This window comes from Ursus americanus, chromosome 20 (genome assembly GCF_024610735.1).
Source record: "Ursus americanus isolate L20-20 chromosome 20, mUrsAme1.1.p, whole genome shotgun sequence".
Classification (NCBI taxonomy): Eukaryota; Metazoa; Chordata; class Mammalia; order Carnivora; family Ursidae; genus Ursus; species Ursus americanus.
Window position 1 is genome coordinate 6998808 of NC_142146.1, and position 20631 is coordinate 7019438.

At 40.3% G+C, this 20631-nt stretch overlaps 1 protein-coding gene across 7 annotated transcripts in view; it reads left to right on the forward strand.

The window, feature by feature from the left end:
* The window catches only part of STAC (SH3 and cysteine rich domain), a 147282-nt gene that overhangs the window by 32091 nt on the left and 94560 nt on the right, over positions 1 to 20631 (forward strand). Inside the window, exon 1 of one of the 7 annotated variants that reach the window (XM_087870077.1) lies at positions 12333 to 12580. The exons of the other annotated variants lie outside the window; for them this stretch is intronic. Within the exon in view, the coding sequence (XP_087726203.1) occupies positions 12512 to 12580 (69 nt within the window). The 5' untranslated portion in view covers positions 12333 to 12511. Of the gene's footprint in view, positions 1 to 12332; positions 12581 to 20631 lie in introns of those variants that run through there. 7 annotated transcript variants of the gene reach the window in all.

The following is a 20631-nucleotide window of genomic DNA, read 5'->3' on the forward strand; positions in this document are numbered from 1 at the left end:
AATGTATAAGGAATTTACAAATCTTGTGGTAAGGAGACATAAAAAGAGAGTGGATTATAATGTCTACATGTTCAAATAAGAACTGTACTTGGAATACAAGCATTATGTTATAGTAGACCAAAGAAGAAATTAGTTCTTGTTGGAACAATGAAGAATCTTCATTGATCTGAGCAACAATGATCTTTGAGTACTTCCTGTGTACCAGGCATGTCAACATTAATTGCTAACATCTCCCCAGTGAACAAGGCAGAAAGCCTGCCTGCATTTGTGGAGTTCACATTTTAAGAAGGACATAGACAACAAACAAATAAATAATTCCAACTGTGACAATCCTGACATAGCAGGTGGCTTTCTGAAAGGGGGAGAAGGTGTTCCCAGGCAGAGGAACAGCATTAGCAAAGCTCAGAGGCAGGAAAGTGCACCCTTGCTAGTCACTTCTGGCTGAAATATAGTGTGAGGATGGAGGGGCATGGTAAAACTGGGCTGTCTGCAAATGTCCAGCTTGGTCAGAGTGAGCAGAACTGACTCCTGGCTTCACCACTTACTTGTACCATGTCCTGTCCCACTCTGACCCTCAGTATCAACATCTATAAATTGGAATAGTAATCTGTCATAAAGTTGTAGAGTGAGTTTAATAGAAGTGTTCATGTAATGTCTGCCACACAGTAACTTCTCCGTGAATGAAATCTGGTTACCAGCAATAGTGCTCTGTTCATTGTCCTTCTTCCTTTGGAAAACTGCTAAGTTAGCCATCCCCCCAGAAGCCACCCTTTTCCCAGTTCATAGAACATTTTCAGTTACATGTAATGATATAAGACTGCACAATAAATGGAAAAAACTAACTCATGCTGATTAAAAGAGCCATTTGGACTAACTCTCTTATTCATTCTTTCATTCAGGACCTTTTAGCCCCTGTAATATTCCACTTATTACTCTAGACAAGCACTGCCCAATGAAAATATAGAGGTACATATAAAAGTTTAAGTTTTCCAGTTGCCCCATTAATACAAGTTTTAAAAAAGCAGGTGAAATTAATTTTAATATATTTTTACTAAACCCAATATATCCAAAATACTATCATTACAATATGTAATGGATATAAAAAATTAATACTGAGATGTTTAACATTTTTTTCCTTTGCACCCAATCCCCCAAATCAGGGTGTATTTTAATGCAGCACATCTCAGTTCAAACCAACTACATTCTGAGCACCCCACAGCTTTGTGTTGCAGTTGGTTCCATATTGGGCAGCACAGCTCTGTCCACCAGAATGAACGAAACAGACAAAATACTGCTCTTGAGGACTTTACATTCCAGTGAGAATAGCCAGCCTTGCCTCTCTAGAATTTGTTTAAAGAACTTATTTTTTTCATTTGAGAGAAAGAGATAACAGAGTGAGAGAGAGAGAGCACGAGGCGGGTGAGGGGCAGAGGGAGAAGCAGACTCCCTGCAGAGCAGGGAACCCTATGCAGGGCTCGATCCCAGGCTCCTGAGATCATGATCCAAGCTGAAGGCAGATGCTTAACCAACTGAGCCACCCAGGCTCCCCTGTATTTTTTTATTAATTGGGGTGCAGACTTTATGTGAGGATTTTGGTATGGTGACACCAAAACTACACAACAGAAAACCTGTTCTTCATCTCCTACTATTTCCAGCCGAGTAACCTGCTCAATTTTCATTAAAATTCTAAGTATTGATCCACTATTTCACTATTAGACATTTATAGCTCTATTGTACAAACAGAAACCCCCAACCTCTTGCCAGACGCCCTGCAATTAATACCAGACATAAGCCACACTAACCTTCTCTATTTTGGTTAGCTAGTTGTCCTGCTCAGTTGTGTAACTACAACCCTCAAATCTCATTGGCTTATCCTCACAAATGTTTACTTCTCACTCACATCAAAGAACAATGTCAAGCACGTGCCAGAAATTGTTAATGTCATAAAACCCACCAATATTGTCTCATATGGTTTATGATGACTGGGTCTGTTTAAGAAATTTTCCCTACCCAGGTGCCAAGATACTCTCCTACATCTTCATTTGTTAGCTTTCTTCTTCCACATTTAGATTTTTAATTCAACTGTGAATGTGTGTGTGGTATGAGGAGAGGAAGAAACCAAATTTGTCTTTCTCTGTGTAGTGCTAATGTTTTTCTGACAAACCGTTGTAACACTCACACGGTTCTACACACGCCCACAACCTGTTTCGGGGTTCTATGTATAATTTGAGTCCTTTGCTTTATATAGTTCTACATAAATATCACATATCTTTTTATTCCTGTGACTTTGTAGTATGTCTTCAATTCTGGTTGGGATATCACCATCTTTACTCTCCTTTTTAAATAGTTCCTTTACTCTTTATTCTGGTCTTTTAGTCTGTAGGGTAGTTTTTATACTCATATGTTAATTTGCTCAAAATATCCTATTGAAATTATATTGAATGTTTACAGTAACTTGGAGAGAATTAACAGTAAAAAATAATAGGTCATACCATCCATGAACATGGAATACCTTTCTATTTATTCAGGTCTTTTTATGTGTCCTTTAATAGAACACTTAAAATTGCCTACAGAAAAGTATCCTTGCTGCTGTCAGCCCTTCTCTTGAGTTCCTTATATCGACTCATATTTTTATATTCAGTGTTTCCACATCTCTCATTGGTTCTCTATGACAGCTTGCCTATTCCTGCATCACATTTTTACATTGTCCCTTAATCCTTTAGGAGACTCCCCCACACAGGGCACTTCTTTTATACCAAGAGCTGCCATATAGTCTACACATAGAGGGGAAGCCAGGGAGGAGTTTGGGCAAGTCTTTTTCCTTGAGGTTACTCCAGGGCCCCTAACTGGCCCCCAAGCTGGCATTGCTTCTTCAGTCTCTGCATGGATAAGAGTGTGGGGACAATGAGCTTCCTGAAGCCATGTAGGAGAGGAAAAGGGCCTAACAAAAAGTGTTTCCTTTATGTGTCCCATGGTGTTCAATTCTCTTCCAAGTTTAAGCTATTTTTTTCAATACAATGAAACCCAAAGACCTACTGGTTTCTCTATTTTCCTATGTTGGGGGAGCCTTCTGCCTCCTTCCTGTGTATGTGGCATATCCAGGGGTTGATTCAGGAGAATCAGGTAGCACAGTCTCCGTTTAGTCTTCATTTGGTGAGATATAGTATATTTTAGGCACACACATAGACACACAGTGATACACACGTACACACTCACAAAAATTTTCTATTGTTTGCTTTACTGTTTGTAGCCAGAATTTTTCAGAACAATGTAAGTAATGGTCTGTTCCTAGAATAAGCCCTCTTTGACCACAAGATATAATCCTTTCAACACATAGATTTATTAGACTTGCTCAAATTGTATTTAGAATGTCCCCCTCTTGGGGCGCCTGGGTGGCGCAGTCGTTAAGCATCTGCCTTTGGCTCAGGGTGGGATCCCAGCATTCTGGGATCGAGCCCCACATCGGGCTCCTCCGGTAGGAGCCTGCTTCTTCCTCTCCCACTCCCCCTGCTTGTGTTCCCTCTCTCTCTGGCTGTCTCTCTCTGTCAAATTAATAAATAAAATCTTTAAAAAAAAAAGAAGAATGTCCCCCTCTGTATTCAGAAATGAAATTAGTATGTAGAATGTGGATATTTGTACACTTTGGGGACCATTTTCCTCATAAAGTTCTAGCAATGGTATTTATAATACAGTGAAGAAAGAACAAATTAGAAAGTCACCCATTTGTATCTATGCTATGATATAGCTTATAAAGTATAGAATTTATTTGTTCCTTAAGTTTGGGGGGAAACTTGGCCAGAGAACACTGGATCCAACCACATTTTTGCAGTTGATTATTTAGAAATCATTTCCCATATTTCCTATGGCAATTGAGCTAATTCATTATGCTGCCATTTCTAAATCATTCTTAGCAATTTATATTTTCTTGGAAGTTATCTTTTTAAATTTAACGAAATGTTCAAGGATATTATTAGTAAAGGATTGCAAATCGCTTGAGTTTGTCATTATGCCTCCTTTCTCATTCTCCATTTTGTGTGTTTAGTAGAGATATTTTCTTTTCCTCTTGATTAGACTAAATATTTTCTTTTTTCATATTTTTCAATAAACTAGGTCTTGATCTATTCTCTGGTTTTTCTTTAACTTCTGCTTTTATCTATTAAACACTGTCTTGTTCCTTTTATTTTTTAAGTTACATTCTTAGTTTGCTAATTTTCACTATTTCATTTGTAACAATGAAATCTTTTATGGCTTTGAAGTCACTGCTAAATATAACTGTGATTATACCCCCTAAATTTTTATAATTATTAATTTCATCACTATTTTCTGAATACTCTAAAACAGAAGCAGGTGTGTATGCACCTGCAACCTGATGAGATGGTGGTAGGGATTCATTTCCAAATGTTTGGGTGCTTTTCTGCTGTTATTTATTTACCTTCTGGTTATTAAATGCTTTTCCTATAGCTCTGTGTTCATTGTCTATGCCCTGTCTAGTTATCTATATTGAGCTCATTGAGGATTCCTTTGTGGTTGCTTATAAGATAATATTTGTGTTTCGTGGGCCCTCGAAAAGAAAATGTATTTACTAACATGTAGAGAACTTAATACTCTCAATTAAATCAACATTACACATTTAACTGTTCAGAAATTTTATGCTTTCTTTTACAATGTTACATTTATCATGGATTGAAGAAAATCAGGTGTTTAACTACTGAATCATGTCATTCTATTTCTTTTTACAATTTAAAAGTTTTATATATTCTAATGTCATATTTTTTGGTGCAAAACAGCTCACAACTGTTTATACTTCATTATGGATTTCACCAGTCACCAGTAACTTCCCATTCTGTCCCACTAACTTTTTTAAACTTAAATTCTCCTCTGTAAGACAAACCGCAAGAGACTCTTAATCATAAGAAACAAACTGAGGGTTGCTGGGGGAGGGGTGTGGGAAGATGGGGTAACTGGGTGATGAACATTAAGGAAGGCACATGATGTAATGAGCACTGGGTATATGTAAGATTGATGAATCACAGATCTGTACCTCTGAAACCAATACTACATTATATGTTAATTCATTGTATTTAAATTTTAAAAAATTCTCCTCTGTGTAATATTAATACTGCAAATATCCCTCTCCTTTGCTGACATTTGCCATTCTCTTTGCTCATTCTCTTATTTAATCTCTAGAAATTATTTTTGTTTTGGTGGGGCTCTTCTAAAGTACATTTTAAATTTATTTAAGAACAGAATCCATTAGCATTTTTTGACATACTTGTGATTTCATCATTGTCATTTTCTTTTCTGTTTCTGGAGGTTTTCATGCTCCTTGCCATTTTCTTTTTTTTTTTTTAACTGTTCTTTACTATATAAATTATTTTTCTAATAAGTTGAAGACAATACAATTTTTAGAATGTACTAAAATTTTAAATTTTACTAACATTTATTGAAACTATGTGCTTTGAATCATTACTGTTTGGAATAGAATAGCACATCAGTCAGTCTCCTTTTTATCCTGAGGATAATAATAATAGCACCTACCTGATAGGACGGATTGTAGATGTAAAGTATGTGACACATAGTAATACTCAAATGTCAGCTATAACTAATACCATTGTTGTCCTTGTTACTTTTCCTCCATATGAAGTGAGGAAATTAATACAACCTGATTTCCTCCTCCAACTCCCTCCACCTCACTGGCCTCCACTGTTGGTGTTTTGTTACTACAAATCATGAGATTTTTATTACTATTCAAACACTTGTAGGGGGCGCCTGGCTGGCTCAGTCAGAAGAGCATGCAACTCTTGATCTCAGGATCATGAGTTTGAGCCCTACGTTGGGTGTAGAGATTACTTAAATAAGTAAACTTAAAAAAACACTGCTCAATTATTTGTCATCTGTTTCATTATGTACTTATAACAGGTGAATTTTCTAAGAGAACTGTTTGTACCAATCATTTTAACTTAAACATGTTTAAATTATTTCATGCACAAGTCCTTTTATGTCTCGTGTTTTCCATATTTTCCCATCCTTTGTTTTCTGTGCTCATGAATGGTAATCTGCCTGGGTTTAAGAATACTTGGATCATAATTTTGTTTTACAGTGTTTCATGTGGTAGAAGAGAGATTTGAAGTGAGACTGAGGTCTCTTTCTTCAGGGATGACCCCTTTTCTTGCCTGTGTGTTCAGATGTCCTTCTTTATTTTTGACACCTTACCATTCTGACAGGATACTTCAACATGCTGGCAGGAGGACAGATGTCTCTTCTCACTAGGCTGACCCAGTACATGGTGATTCCCTCATTGACAGATTTGGATTTGTTTTCCTTATTTAGCCAGGAACTCTCTCTTTGAGCAGTGCAGCTGCTCTAGTTATTCTGGATTCAGTTGCTTCTTTATAGCTTCTACTAATGTGATCTTCTCTAATGGTTTTCAAATTACTGTGTCCTCACTCTGTATTGTGTGGGAGATTCGCCAACATATGCTCCCACATCACTGAATCACCTTTTGTGCAAAGCTAGTCCTTCTTGCTTTTACTTTTCCTGTTGTTTTGAATTTTACTGTGCTATTACTGGTTGCTACAGATTCTTTCCTTAACTCGTCCAGATCCCTCCCTTGCTAATCTAGTTCGGTCACTTAAGTTTGCTTATCTTGTTTTGCAGAGATTGTATTTCCTCAAATGTATTGAGAGCACCAAGTAGAGAGTACATAAAATTTACTGTTAATTCTAGTAGTAAGCATTTTTATAATTATGTTCTTCCTTTACTACATGAGTGTTACAATCTTCACTCATTTTAAGTTTTAGAAGTTTTCAGAGGCACCATATTACTGGCTTGTGTTTTATGTCCTTTCATTTCTAAATGAAAAGAGTTTTTCAAGATCTGAAATTTGTACCTAAACATAGTGAGAAAAGTCTCCTGTGATCACTTTAATATTCCTGTTGATGTTGTTAAAGTCCTTACATTATATCTTAAGCTAGACGGAAGGTCAGTGTAAGTATATATCATGAGTTAAGTGATACAACAGCCTCAAGGACCACAGAATAAGCAAATAGTAAGTCCTCAGTACATGTTGGCCATTATCAGCAGTAGATGATAAACTTGACTCCAGAAAAAATTTTGATTCATTCACTGTAAACACATTCTGTGAATAAAGTCAAAGATAAATGACAAGTGGAGAAAAATGTTTGCTACACAAATATAAATTTATAAATCTATAAAACATTTGCATATCAGTAATGAGATTCATAATCTACTAGAAAAAAATTATCTTGAGCAGTTAATTTCTGCTCATTTATTCCACATAAATCAGCTTATCAACATATAAAAGAAATTTAGTCCTGCTAATCATTAAATATGGAAAGTTTTTAGAGCTTGTATATCATTTGTTATCCATAAAATTGGCAAATACTTAAAAAACATTACAGATTTGGCTAAGATGTGGAGAATGGGACTGTGAATTTAAAAATACATATTTGGCCAAGCAAATCTACTTCCAGCACTAAAGCTGTTAGGTATCTTTGTGTATATATACAAAGATGTATGTGCAAAGTGTTCACTCTGGTATTGTTTATAACTGAAAAGGTACTAGTAAGGATAACAATAGACCACTGTTACAACGAAGCCTAACAAGTACTCAGTGGCTCAAGAAATATTTATTTCTCTCTCGCACAGTCTTCAAGGAAAACTGTTCAGATAAGCAGGGCAACTCTACTCCTGGTGGCCATTCAAGGACCCATTTCCTTCCAAGATGCTGCTCTGTCATCCTCTAGCATGGCCATCATCTCGATGGTCAAAGCAGAATCAACACCACGTCCATGTTGCAGTTGGTGTGGAAGGGGAAGAGAGGACAGAGCAGGCAGGCACACAGCCTGAAGGCCTAGTTTCAGAAGTGACACATACCATGTCCTCATATTCCATTAGCAAGAATGCTGTCCCATTTGGACAATTATGTGCTGAAAGCTTTGGGAAATGCAATCTAATCATATGCCCAGGAAGAAAATGAAAATGGATTTTGGTAAACAAATGCAGGTCTCTGTCTCAAGAAAATGCTAGAAACAAGCAAGTAATGAGTCATGGAACATTACATCAAATACTAGGGGAGGTACTGTATGGTGTCTAACATAACATAATAAAAATGATTATATATAAAAAAAAGAAGGCCTGAGGAGAGGGAATAAAGATATATTTGAGTTGAGAGATTTTTTAAAAAGTGGAAAGAAAAAAGTCATAGTCACTTGCTCAGTTCCTGGGCCTGAGCCAATTTTCAGATCCATATGTATTGATGGAAGAGGTAGCCACGACTCTAGAAGGAAGAACCCTGCAACATACCCTGTAATGATTCCCCACTTAAAAAAATTTAATTTTAAAAATAAAAAAAATAGGGGCGCCTGGGTGGCACAGCAGTTAAGCATCTGCCTTCGGCTCAGGGCGTGATCCCGGCATTATGGGATCGAGCCCCACATCAGGCTCCTCAGCTATGAGCCTGCTTCTTCCTCTCCCACTCCCCCTGCTTGTGTTCCCTCTCTCGCTGGCTGTCTCTATCTCTGTCGAATAAATAAATAAAATCTTAAAAAAAAATAAAAAAATAAGAAAATGCTAGAAACAATCGAATGTCCATCAAAAGCACAGTCTGGTACCTCCATTTGACGGAATATTAGATGGCAAGTGAAGAATGAACTAAATCTCCTATACCATTAGATATGTATCATAGAAAGATCCCAACATACATTATGAAATGGAAAAGCAAGATACAGAAAAAATGTGCACAATATATTCACATTTGTGTTTTTCAAATGAGGATGTGCTATACACTTATATGCAGATATATACACAGAACATTTCTGGAAGAAGTTGTTAAGGTTCAACTCAGAGTTGAACTAGGGATCTAATGTGAGAAGAAAACTTACTTTTCAGTAAGTCCCTTTTTGTATTGTAGGATTTTTTTTTTTACCATAGGTATGCTTCATTATTAATATTTTAAAGTGTAAATATATAAACATGAATAAGTTCTTCCCTTGCTTAATACTTGGCAGAAATTATCTGTTGCTATAAGATAGTTTCCAGGCTGATTGACACGTTTTTCAAGCTCCTTTCTTTTCAGGTCCCTTTGTACCTTTTTATGCCTTAAACTTGAAGCTCCCTTCCTGTGCTGTTCCTCATTTTCCTATCTTCGTTCATTAATAGTCTATCAGCCTAAAATACTCCTCTGAAAACCCTAGTATCCTGTATTTTACGTTACTCTTTTCTTTCTTTCTTTCTTTCTTTCTTTCTTTCTTTCTTTCTTTCTTTCTTTCTTTCTTTCTTTCTTTCTTTCTTTCTTTCTTTCTTTCTTTCTTTCTTTCTTTCTTTCTTTCTTTCTTTCTTTCTTTCTTTCATGCAAGACTGAGTTTTTTAGTGCCGTAAAACCAATATCATGGATCTGTCCATGTATCTCCCCAAGATGAAAATGAGGACAAGGGACAATGTTATGCCCCTCCTCTTCCCTAGCAGAATGGATAACAAATAGCAGGGAGTCAATAAATATGTCTTGAAGTGAAAAAATCATTTCACCTACTTAATTTAAAAAACATTTATTAAATGACTATGAGATTCCCCTCTTAAATAGCTTCTCTAATCCTTAATTTTTTTTCCAACTTTTCTCTTTTGTCCTGTGTGTTTTCTTCCAACTAATTTCTGTCCCCTTTTCCTCAAGGACACTAACTTTAGAGTCCAACCATGCACATATTAACCAGGGGGAAGAAATGAAACCTCTTTTAATTAGTAAAGGAGTACATCTGTATGAAATCATGGATTTTAATAGCTATACAGATAGAAAAATAAATATGGATATGTGTGTATGGGTGTATGAGTACTCATGAATATGATTCTTAGTTCTTTCCACTGAGAGAGCTGCAGGTCAATGACACCACAGTAGCAATGAACACATCTAGTACCCAGATGACCGTTTGTAAGAACCATTACAAAATAAATCTAACCAGCCTTCTTTGGAGAAATGACTGGCTGCAAGACCAGAACAGGGAAAATACAAGATATGTCCAGAGAGCCCTATAGTGTGAGAAAGTAAGCAAGTGTTCAAAAGTAATTGGGGCATGTTGAAAAGGACACAGATGCCAACCTAAAGGAGCTCACAGTGACCGAACCTGGGACAGTTTGAGCAACAGTAGCAAATTGTAACTCATAGAGTATAGCGCATATCCATCAACCCACACTAATAGAAATGACTGATTTGAGAAATTGAGTGAATAAATAAATAAATGAAGGAGAATTCTACAACAGACTGCTAACTAATAAATATAGGACCGATGGAAATGAACACCACCATTAGGCAAACACCAGGTAATTAGTATTGCAGGCAAGAATCACCAATAGATATTGAAATTAGAAGGCAAATGTATGATGAGAAACAGGATATTTGCACCATCTCAAGGTATTTTCCCTATATGAAACTCATTCATTACAAATAGAAAAATATGCGGTAAATTTACAGTGGAGCAGTCTGACCAATATCACCTTAATCCAGCAACCAAAGTTAGTATCGCCAGCAATGGGACATATTTGACATCAGGTGCCTCCTAATGTGCTGCACTGAGAAGAACGCATCATTTTTGTCCTATTGTTACGAACAATGTATAAAGTCAGTCTAATGAGAAAACATCAGACAAACCCAAATTGAAAGACATTCTGCAAAATACTGGCCAGTAGTCTTCAAAAGGGTCAAGGTCATGAAAGATGGACCAAGAACCTGGTATGGATTGAAGAGACCAAAGAAACATAACTCGATGCAATATGGAATGGAATCCTGGATTGGATCCCGGACCAGAAAAAAAGACCTTCCAGGACAACTGGCAAAATTCCAATAAGGTCTACAGATTAGTTAGTAAGTTTATATCAGTGTTAATTTCCTGGTTGCAGGCAGTTTTACTATGGTTACGTAAGATGTTAACATTAGGGAAATCTGGGTGAAAGATATATGGGAGACTCTACTATTTTGCAGCTTTTCTAGATAGCTAAAATTATTTTTATTTTTTTCTTATGAAATATGGTTATTTATTTTTTATTATGTTCAGTTAGCCAGCATATAATACATCATAAGTTTTCACTGTAGTGTTCAACCATTCATCAGTTGCATATAACACCCAGTGCTCATCCCAACACGTGCCCTCCTTAATACCCATCACCTGGTTACTCCATCCACCACCTCCTCCCTTCTGTAACTGATTGATCCACGCAGGTGCCCCACTAAAGTTATTTTTAAATAGAAAGTTGAAAAAAAAGAAATAAGCATGCAATTTATCATTGAGTTACTCTCTGGTAGGTCAGGGGACTCAGAGCCCTGCTGAAGTGGAAAGTTCAGAATAATCCTCCAATACCTAATGGTTAATGTTTAAAATCCATAGGTTTTTTTCCCTTGTTTGGTCATCTAACTCTGGGGTTTTTTTCTTAATTATCCAGAAGAAGCAATGTCTTTGTTGTTCATTTGGTAAAGGAAACTGCCCTGATCTAATCTTTAGCTAGATTCATCGCTAAACCCGGAGAAAGCACCCGATGAGGCTGTTAAAAGGAGTTGGGACTCTTAACTGCTTGCTGCTCTGATTCTCCAAGCGGCCTTTAAAGCTGCAAGCTGTTTAATCGAAAACCATTTATTAGGTTCCTGTAAATCTAATGTGCAGATTTAGGGCTACTCTGCCGTGGTTTGAAAATGAAAAGTCAAGGATCATATTCAGTGTATAAAATACACAAAGTATTCAGCATATAAACTGACTTCATCTAGAAGCCACTTTTTTCAAGGCTTAAGTAAGTTTTTCCTCAGTAAACAATATGAAAGAGAAGAACCAGGCTGTGGAAAAAGTGTTCTGATGGAAACTCAGAGCTTGGGTTCAAATTCTGATCCTGCTATTAATTATATGGTATATCTGAAAATACATCTCAAATAGGGATAGGGATACCAATGTATGAGTTGTGCTGAACCCCACAGGGTTTTAGTTTTCTTTTTACCCTCCTCTAATGTGGTTGGTGGGAATTCTGTTCATTGCCTCTGACATTTTGGGCAGATGTCACAGCTTTCCTTGTTGGTCATAAGAGTCTCATTTTCAGGTAATAGAAGTTCACTCCATTTGAAGCATGATGCCAGTCTGACAGTCATTTCACTGCCCTTCTGTTCATCTACCACCAACCCCCTCCTTGCTTCCACCCACAAACACCCTAGCTAAGGCCTTGCTAAGCTTTGGGAAGATGAGCTGTGCTCTCTTTTTTCAGTCAGCCTCCATCTTCCTGATTTCCTCTCCACCTTTCACCCTTACTCTCCCACTTCTGAATCAACAGGGAATTTGGCACACAGGAGCTCTGGGAGGCCTCAATCATGTCCCACTCTGAAAGATGAGGAGTAGAACCGACACTCCGAATGCTGTGAGGGCTGATATGACTAATTGGGAAGTCTGTGAGCCTGTGGAGCTCCTCGCCTCCCTCCATATCCGTGAGCATCACCTGTCGTGACTCCCCACCTGCACAGCCTCCCATGCCCTCCCCCCACCAGCAACACCATGGCTCCCTGGGCCCTGCTCTGCACAGCCTCCAGTCAGCCAAGGTAACCTTCCCTCTGGGCTAGCCTTGGAAATAAGTGGCTGAGAGCCCCCAAGGATGCATTTACAGGCCTTATTCTGGCCGCTGAAGGTGTCTTGAGGCCGCCTGGCATATTGTAACAGCTCAAGAATATATAGGATACTCATTTATGGAACATAAGAAATAGGAAGATTGGTAGGAGAAGGAAGGGAAGAATGAAGGGGGGGTAAACAGGAGGGGTAATGAACCATGAGAGACTGTGGACTCTGGGAAACAAACTGAGAGCTACAGAGGGGAGGAGGGTGGGGGATTGGGATAGGCTGCTGATGGGTATTAAGGAGGGCACATATTGCATGGAGCACTGGGTGTTATATGCAAGTAATGAATCATGGAACATTGCATCAAGAACTGGGGATGTACTGTATGGTGACTAATATAACAAAATAAATATTATTAAAAAAATAAAATGACAATGTGAAAAAAAAAGAATATATAGGATAAGGAAAATTTTCTGGAATTCTCCAAAGGATGCTGGGGTAAGCAGTTTTTTTTCTGGTTGTTAAGTGCACCCAAGCTTTAGAGTCAGCCGCACCTGGGTTCATTCTTTCCATATTTCTTGAGCACCTATCATGTGCCAGGCTCTGTGTGACGTTCTGAGATACAGAAGTTAATAGGACTGAAAATTCTCTGCCCCCCCCCCCCCGGAGACTACCTTCTGGTTTGGGAGGCAGATAGACAACAAGTGAATAAATGAGTATATAATATAAAATAGAAAGTCAGAAATAGGTATCATATGGCTCCTGATAAGATCTATTGAGAAGGTCACAGCATCACTTTTGTAATATTTCTGCCAAAAACGTGTAACCCATATCTGTGAAGAAACATCAGACAAGCCGAGATTGAAGGACATTCTACAAGACAGTTGTTCCGTACTATTTAAAATAGAAATGTCACAAAAGAAAAGAGAAGCTAAGACACTATTCCAAATTAAATGAGACTTAACTACACTTATCTCAGTGAGCACGGAGTAATGCATGGAACTGTTGAATCCCTACGTTGTACTCCTGAAACTGTTATAATATTGTATATCAAGTATACATCAATAAAAAAATATACATGAAAACCAAAAGCAGTGCATAACCCTAGATTAGATCCCAAAGCAGATTTTTTCATGCCCTGAAAGATATTACTAGTATAATTCTCAAAATTTGAATATGACTTGCATACAAGGTAACAGTATCTCATCAATGTAATTTATCATATTGAGTTTACATTAACAAAATATCTTTGTTCTTGGGAGATACACAGTGAAGTATTTAGGGATAAAGGATCATGACATCTGTAGTTCATTCCCAAATAGTTCAGTAGTGAAAACTGTAGCGCCAATGACAACTATCATAATAATAGATGTTATTTTAGGGAGAATGATAAAAAGCAAATATTGCAAAACATTAACAATCGGCACACCTGAGCTTAGGGCATGATCAGCCTTCGTGGAACTCTACTTGCCAATTTTATGGGGTTTAAAGTTTTTCAAAGTAAAAAGCCTAAAAAATAAAGCAGCAATAAGCGTTCTAAAGAGGGTAGGAGAGATGGAGCATGGGGGTCAGGGAAGGTCTCTTGTGACATGAGCAGAGAGCTGATGGAAGGGAGGAGTTAGTGAATTCTGCAGAGGGAAGAGCATTGCAGGAAGAGAGAACAGCAGCCCTTACATGGCAGTGTTCCTGGCGCCTTTGTAGAACAGCACAGAGACTGGGGGCTCTGGGGCACTGGGGCAGAGTAAGTGATGAAGGACAGTGGTAAGAATGATCCCAGGCCAGCTCCCGTGGGGCTTGGGAAGCCACAGAAAGGATGTGAGGTGTGTTGGATAGGATAGTGAGTGATGAGACACTGTGGTAAGGTTCTGAGGAGAGCAGTAAAATGGCCTGACTTTTCATCTGCAACAATCACTTTGGGCGACTTTGCAGCAAGCAGAGTACAAGGGGGCAAGAAATTTGATTGCAGTTGATACATTTTTCAGGAAGTGGGTGTGCAGGTGAGGTAGGATGTCCGATTGGTCTGGGATAATGGTAGGGGAAGTGATGTGAAGCAGGTGAAGCCTACCCATATTTTGACACTCTTGTTAGCTAATATATTGGCTCATGGACTGGATATGAAGTGTGAAGGGGAAAAATGGAATCAAGGGTAATTCCCAGGTTTGAGGCCTGATAAAATTAGATAAAGTGGGGCATGCCATTTACTGGCTGGGAGCATGGCGATTGAGGAAACTAGCTGGAGAACTGCCTCCTGGGCCCTCAGGGGTGCAAGGGTCATCAGCTCAGAGCCTTTATAAGAATCCAGCTCTTCCCTATGTTTTGCCAAGGCCCCACCATCAACCGCAGTTCCAGTGCCTTCTCCGTACAACGCTTGAGAGGAAGCCCGAGCAGACAGGTGCTCCCTGGGACCTGCACCCACCTTGGCTTCCTCCACCAACAGGGGGCAGTCTGGGAGTGCTGGGGTACATTTTAGAACCGACTCAGAGCCTTCACAGCTCCCTCTGTCTGGCCATGAGGGCTGACATATATACTGTAGAAGATGTTCCCTCCCCTTGCATGTCCTTTGGTCATCTTAGGGCTGTCTCCTGGTTTTCTGAGTGAGGAGGAGTTGGTTTCAGGACTCAAGGTCAACAGGAACACACTCATCTGTTTCCTTCAGTTCCAAACCCTCACACTGCAGACTGGCCTGATGTGCTCCCACGCCCATTCTGGTTCTTTGACCCCAGCTCCTGCCAAACCCAGGCAGGCAACTCTACCTAACTGCTGGAAGATAAGGCTGCACGAATAGGTTATAAAGGGAGAGACTCGAGGCCGTAACACAGGGGGAAACAGTCAGAGTTAGTGTGGTGTGGAGAGAAGAGGGAATACAGGAGACATTTTCAAAGGAAAAGAGATTAGCCTTGGTTACTGGTAGAAAATGGGGTTTATGATTAGAGAGAGAGGAAAAACTCAAGGAGTCCTCTGCCAGGAGATTGTTCCAGGTCAAAAGACTGAAAGGACGACTCCTCTTTCATTTTGTCCCTACTAAATGAGGAGAACTCAAACATGTAAGGCAAGAAATCATTCATTCAATCACTTATTCGACGCAGAATGCCTGTCCTAGACCAAAACCCATACTGGTGTGTCAGCGATACGAACCTGAAAGCTGTTGACCTCAGTGGATAGAATGGAAGTATGCGGAACGTTCGTCGTGGTGATGTACTTCTGCTACAGGTTCCGCTGCACCGATGATAAGACTCCCGGAGCTCCACATAAATGGAGAAGTCGGGGAAGACTGGGGACGGGCCATGGGAGACGTCACTGGAGCTGCGACTTAGACAATGAGCAGAAGGTCCCCAGGAATGTGTGTGAGGAAGGACAATACTGGCCGAATAGTACGGACAAGACAATCTACCCAGGCTTCCATTCTCATTACCCAGCAAAATGCATGGCTGGGCATATTGTCATGTGGGACATTAGAGAGCCTTAAGGAATGGCCTCAGTGCAGCTCTTTCTGATTGGAACTGACAACTCCAGGAGCACAGTATTTCACCCCGACTAGCTTTAATTGAGCATTGTATAGCTTGCTAGTGCTGCCATAACAGACTAGGATAGACGGAGTGCTTCAGCAACTGAGATTTCTTCTCTCAGAACTCCAGAGACTAAAAGCCTGAGATTGAGGCATCGGTCTCGCTGAGGCCTCTTCCCTTGGCTTGTAAGCAGCCACGTGTGTCCTCCCATGTCCTCTCCTCTGCATGCATGTATTCCTAGTGTCCATGTGTCCAAATTTCCTCTTCTTGTAGAGACACCAGTCAGATTGGATTAGGGCCCACCCTGAAGGCCTCACTTCAACTGAATCACCTATTGAAAGGCCCTGTCTCCAAATACAGTCATGTTCTGAGGTATGAAAGGTTACAACCTCAATATATTAATTGGGGGGGCACAATTCAGCCCATAATAAGTACCTACTATTTGCAAGCCACCATGGGAGGTGGTATTAATAAATGAGGCCGAGAATAGTTAAGTGTAAATACTTTTGTTTCTTGGTCCATCACTTAATCAGTAGAATCACTTAATATATGAATCAGAATCAAGAAGAATCCCCATTCTAAAATCATTTGCCCTTGAAACAGTTTTCCCTTTTAGATAGCCATCATTTTTCCATTTTGCCTGGGTTCACCAGCCTTCCTAGGGCCCAGCCCTCTCTCTGCTCATGGGAATAAAAAAAATAATAATGTGGTCCCTGAGGGTGTATCCCTCCTCCCAGGCTGTCACAACAGCGACAGCGGCAGCAGAGAGGGGACTGGCCGCTGCTGGACCTGCTGAGGAAGGGTGGCCACAGCATCACACAGCCCAGTGTGTCTCCCACTTGATGGGCCACATGGTTCAGCACCAGTATCTCTGTCCCAACCTCTGTGCCTCCTGGTCAGGCCTCTCTCTGGCAGGATTCCAGGGCTAAAGAGTATACTCCAAAATGGGCCACAGAATCCATGTGAATCCAGGTGCTGATGCCCCATGTCAGCATTCCCCCTGAAAAGGTACCCCCTCACGGGGTGTCCGGATGGCTCAGCTGGTTGAGCATCTGACTCGTGATTTTGGCTCACGTCATGATCTCATGGGTTGTGGAATCAAGCCCCGCATTGAGCGCCACGCTCAGCAGGGAGACTGCTTGGAATTTCTCCCTCTGCCTCACCCTCTGCCCCTCCTTCACCCTCTGCCCCTCCCCCACTGGCTCACATGTGCCTTCTCTCTCTCTCTTTCTCAGATAAATAAATAAATTTTTAAATAAAAGTACCCCCTCACTAAAGCATTAGTGAGAAATGCAGACTTGACTAAAGATTCTGAGAAGAAGAAAGAGGAGGTTTATATCACACCCTATTCAGTAGCTGTCTGACTCAGAAATCCATACCACCTCTGAATTTGTTTTCTCCCTGCCTTTTCTTGCACACCTCCCTCATGGCAGCCTGCCCCCTCTACTGACTCACCTCCACTATACATTGTAGTGCAGTTCTGTTCCTCAGACAGCAAATCTCACCCTTCCCAGAACACAGTGCTATATTATTATTGTTTATTATTATTATTATTATTATTATTATTATTATTATTATTATTATTATTGAGGTGCCATCTTCCCTTGCCTTTGGCTTCTCAAAGTATTTCTTCTGAGCACATATAGTACTCTTTCACAAGAGGAATCTTGACCCATCCCTGAAGGTGTTGCAACGGCCCCAGTATTGTTACACTGGCATCCAAATGCAGGGGAAGGATAAGAACTATGCTGCCAACCGGAAAGGACCATGGTGTGCTGGGGATTTTGAAGCATTGAGAGTTAGGGCATGGCCCCTGAGTGCCAGGACTATGCCAGGGGCTTTAGATGTTAATCTTATTTAATCCTCACAACAAACCTGTAAGGAAAGTGTTTTGTCCCCATTTTGTAGATGGGGAAGTTGGGGCTCAGAGAAGTTAAGTAACTTTCCTGTGCTCACACTGCTGGAGACCCACAGGCCAGGAAGGGCAGTGAAATCAGTCTGACCCCAGAGCCTTGAGTGCATCATCATCAGTTTTGAAAGGATCCTCTGTCCGTGCACCATAGACAATCCTTAAAACTCTTCCTCCCCATTAAGCATCTCATCCTCTGTGGAGGATTGTTCATCTGTAAAATGGGGATAATATTTGCCCTGCTGCATTCACAGGGCTAGTTCATGGAAAGGTATGTCAAATAAAAGTAAGTGTGTGTGTGTGTATGTGTGTGTGTGTATTGCTGCACCAAAAAAATGAAGTATTATTATCTTGGTGTGTGCCATTGAACAAGATCTAACCAATACCACCACTCTTGGCTTAAACAATATATGTGAGGACTGTTCTCAGGATAAGACCAAAAAAAAAAGAAAAAAAAGAAATTCAACAACATTTGAAAGGAACATGATGATGCCTCAGGAAATTGATGATCCTGAATTTCTCCACAAAGAGCAGTAGGTTAGAAGTAACCAGGAGTCCCATGCTGCTACATTCTTCCTGGTCTAGCAACTGTGGACTTGGGAGATACACAGAAACATCTTTGGAGGAAATATGGCAGCCAGCCTTAGGGATGGATGGAGCAGCTTGCTAATTTGTGCATCCCAGGGTGTGTCTCTGGTGTGACTCCCTCTAAGACGCCCAGGTCTTACCATGACTTGATCATAAGGACTTGTTTCTTCCTTCTGGAAAATCTGCAGTGGGTCTCTGTGATTACCATACTTTACACTCTTTCTACCTGGCAACTGTCATTACCTGGGACACCTACCCACACGCACCTATGCACATTTCCTTCATCACCACAGTTTGCCTCTTGTGCCAGCACACCTAGGGTACCAGGTAGGCCAGCTTCTCAGTCAGGGTTTGCTGCACAACTAGTATGTTTAGAGTCCAGTTGTAAGCACTGCTTAAATCCTGTGGGGACCCCAGAGCATGTGTTCATGGTACACTCATTCCTGCCTCCATGTCAAGTCTCCAATCTGGCGGTAGCTCTTCCTGTTCATTCAGTCCATCTGTCAGTCTGTCCAGCAGTCACTTAACAAATGTGTATAGAGGCTAAGAGTTTGGATTCTGAAGTCAACCAGTGCTTGGTTCTAATCCTGACTCTACCACTTTTTCTGGGTGTATTTGGGCACATTTTCTCACATTACTTCAGGGTTAACACAAAGATCAAAAGATAACTTATGTAAACCCTTAGGATGGAGTCTGGTGTATAAGAAGAGAAGAATAATTATTTGCTAGTCTAATTAATATCCTTAGTATGTGTTGGGCACTTGTTGAGAGTAGCCTAATGGTCTGAAGAGGAGCCCAGAGCAGAAGGTAAGAGGGATAGTGACATATCTGCACTCTGCACACTTGGGTCACACAGGAGAAAAGGTCACTGTCCACCTGCGGGGAAGGTCGGGCAAGAGGTCAGAGAAAAGTTAAGCAATCAAGGAAAATCAAACATTTTACAAGTAGACTGGAATGCCACTTCCAGGCAGAATAAAAAATCTTGAAAATCACTGGGCATCATTGAAAATCCTTGGGCTCCTCTTAATGTGTCTGTGTGTCTGGGATGGCGGAGGGGTGACTAGAGGTCTGTCAGGCAGGTGTATGGCCCTCATCCATCAGGAAGGGTCTTCTATTACACAGTGAGGAGACTGGGTATAACCTAGATGTGAGGGCCATCAAAGCACTTAAACAATTCAATTATATGTTTTAAAGTCAATCCATTCTTTAAGGTTTGAAAGAACGTCTCTGACTATTCCAGCCCCCATTGATAGCTCCCTTTTCTGACATATTAGAATAGGCAACGATCAAAACACTCTATTTACCACTTGATATAAATATAGGGTCTTGTGTCACCCTTGGGTGGTCTTAAGCACTGATACTTGTCTTCAGAATTAGATCTTAGACTTCCTATTAAGTAGAGACTGTTCTGAGTCTTTTGTATTCCCTCCCTGTGCTGACTTGCCAGAGCAGGAAGGGAACTTAGCAGCCATTGAGCTGTTCCTCTCTGTTGATAGAAAGAACCCAAGCTAAGGAGCTTGAGGACCTGCCCAAGCCACACGGCCCATTGAGGAGCATGCATTGATCTGCTCCATACTCGGTAGCTGTTGCTTTACCAGCATATTCATTAACAACAGTTTTTGCAGCTGGTTATGACAGAGCCAGGTAGATGTAAGAAGACTATTTCTGACTTTGATGTCACATCCAAACTGAAGCCAATCAGGAACTAGAATATATTGTGTTTGTCTTAAAGAAAACAGGCCGTGAATGGGTAAAATTTGGTGAGAAGGTCCTCATCGCAGGCAGTACTTTCTCAGAACCCCAGTGCTCAGTCTCTACCTGTAGAGTCACAAATAAAATGTGAGGGGTGAGTGTGGGAGGAACCACAGCAACAGCCAAACTTGGAAGCTGTCATACCACAGCAGGCAAATAACTCATTTCCCCAACTCATAGCTGTCAACAATTGGCTTAATAATACCTTTTCAGGAAAAAAAATAAAGAATGAGTATTTCAGGGATGCCTGGGTGCTCAGTCGGTTAAGCATCTGTCTTCAGGT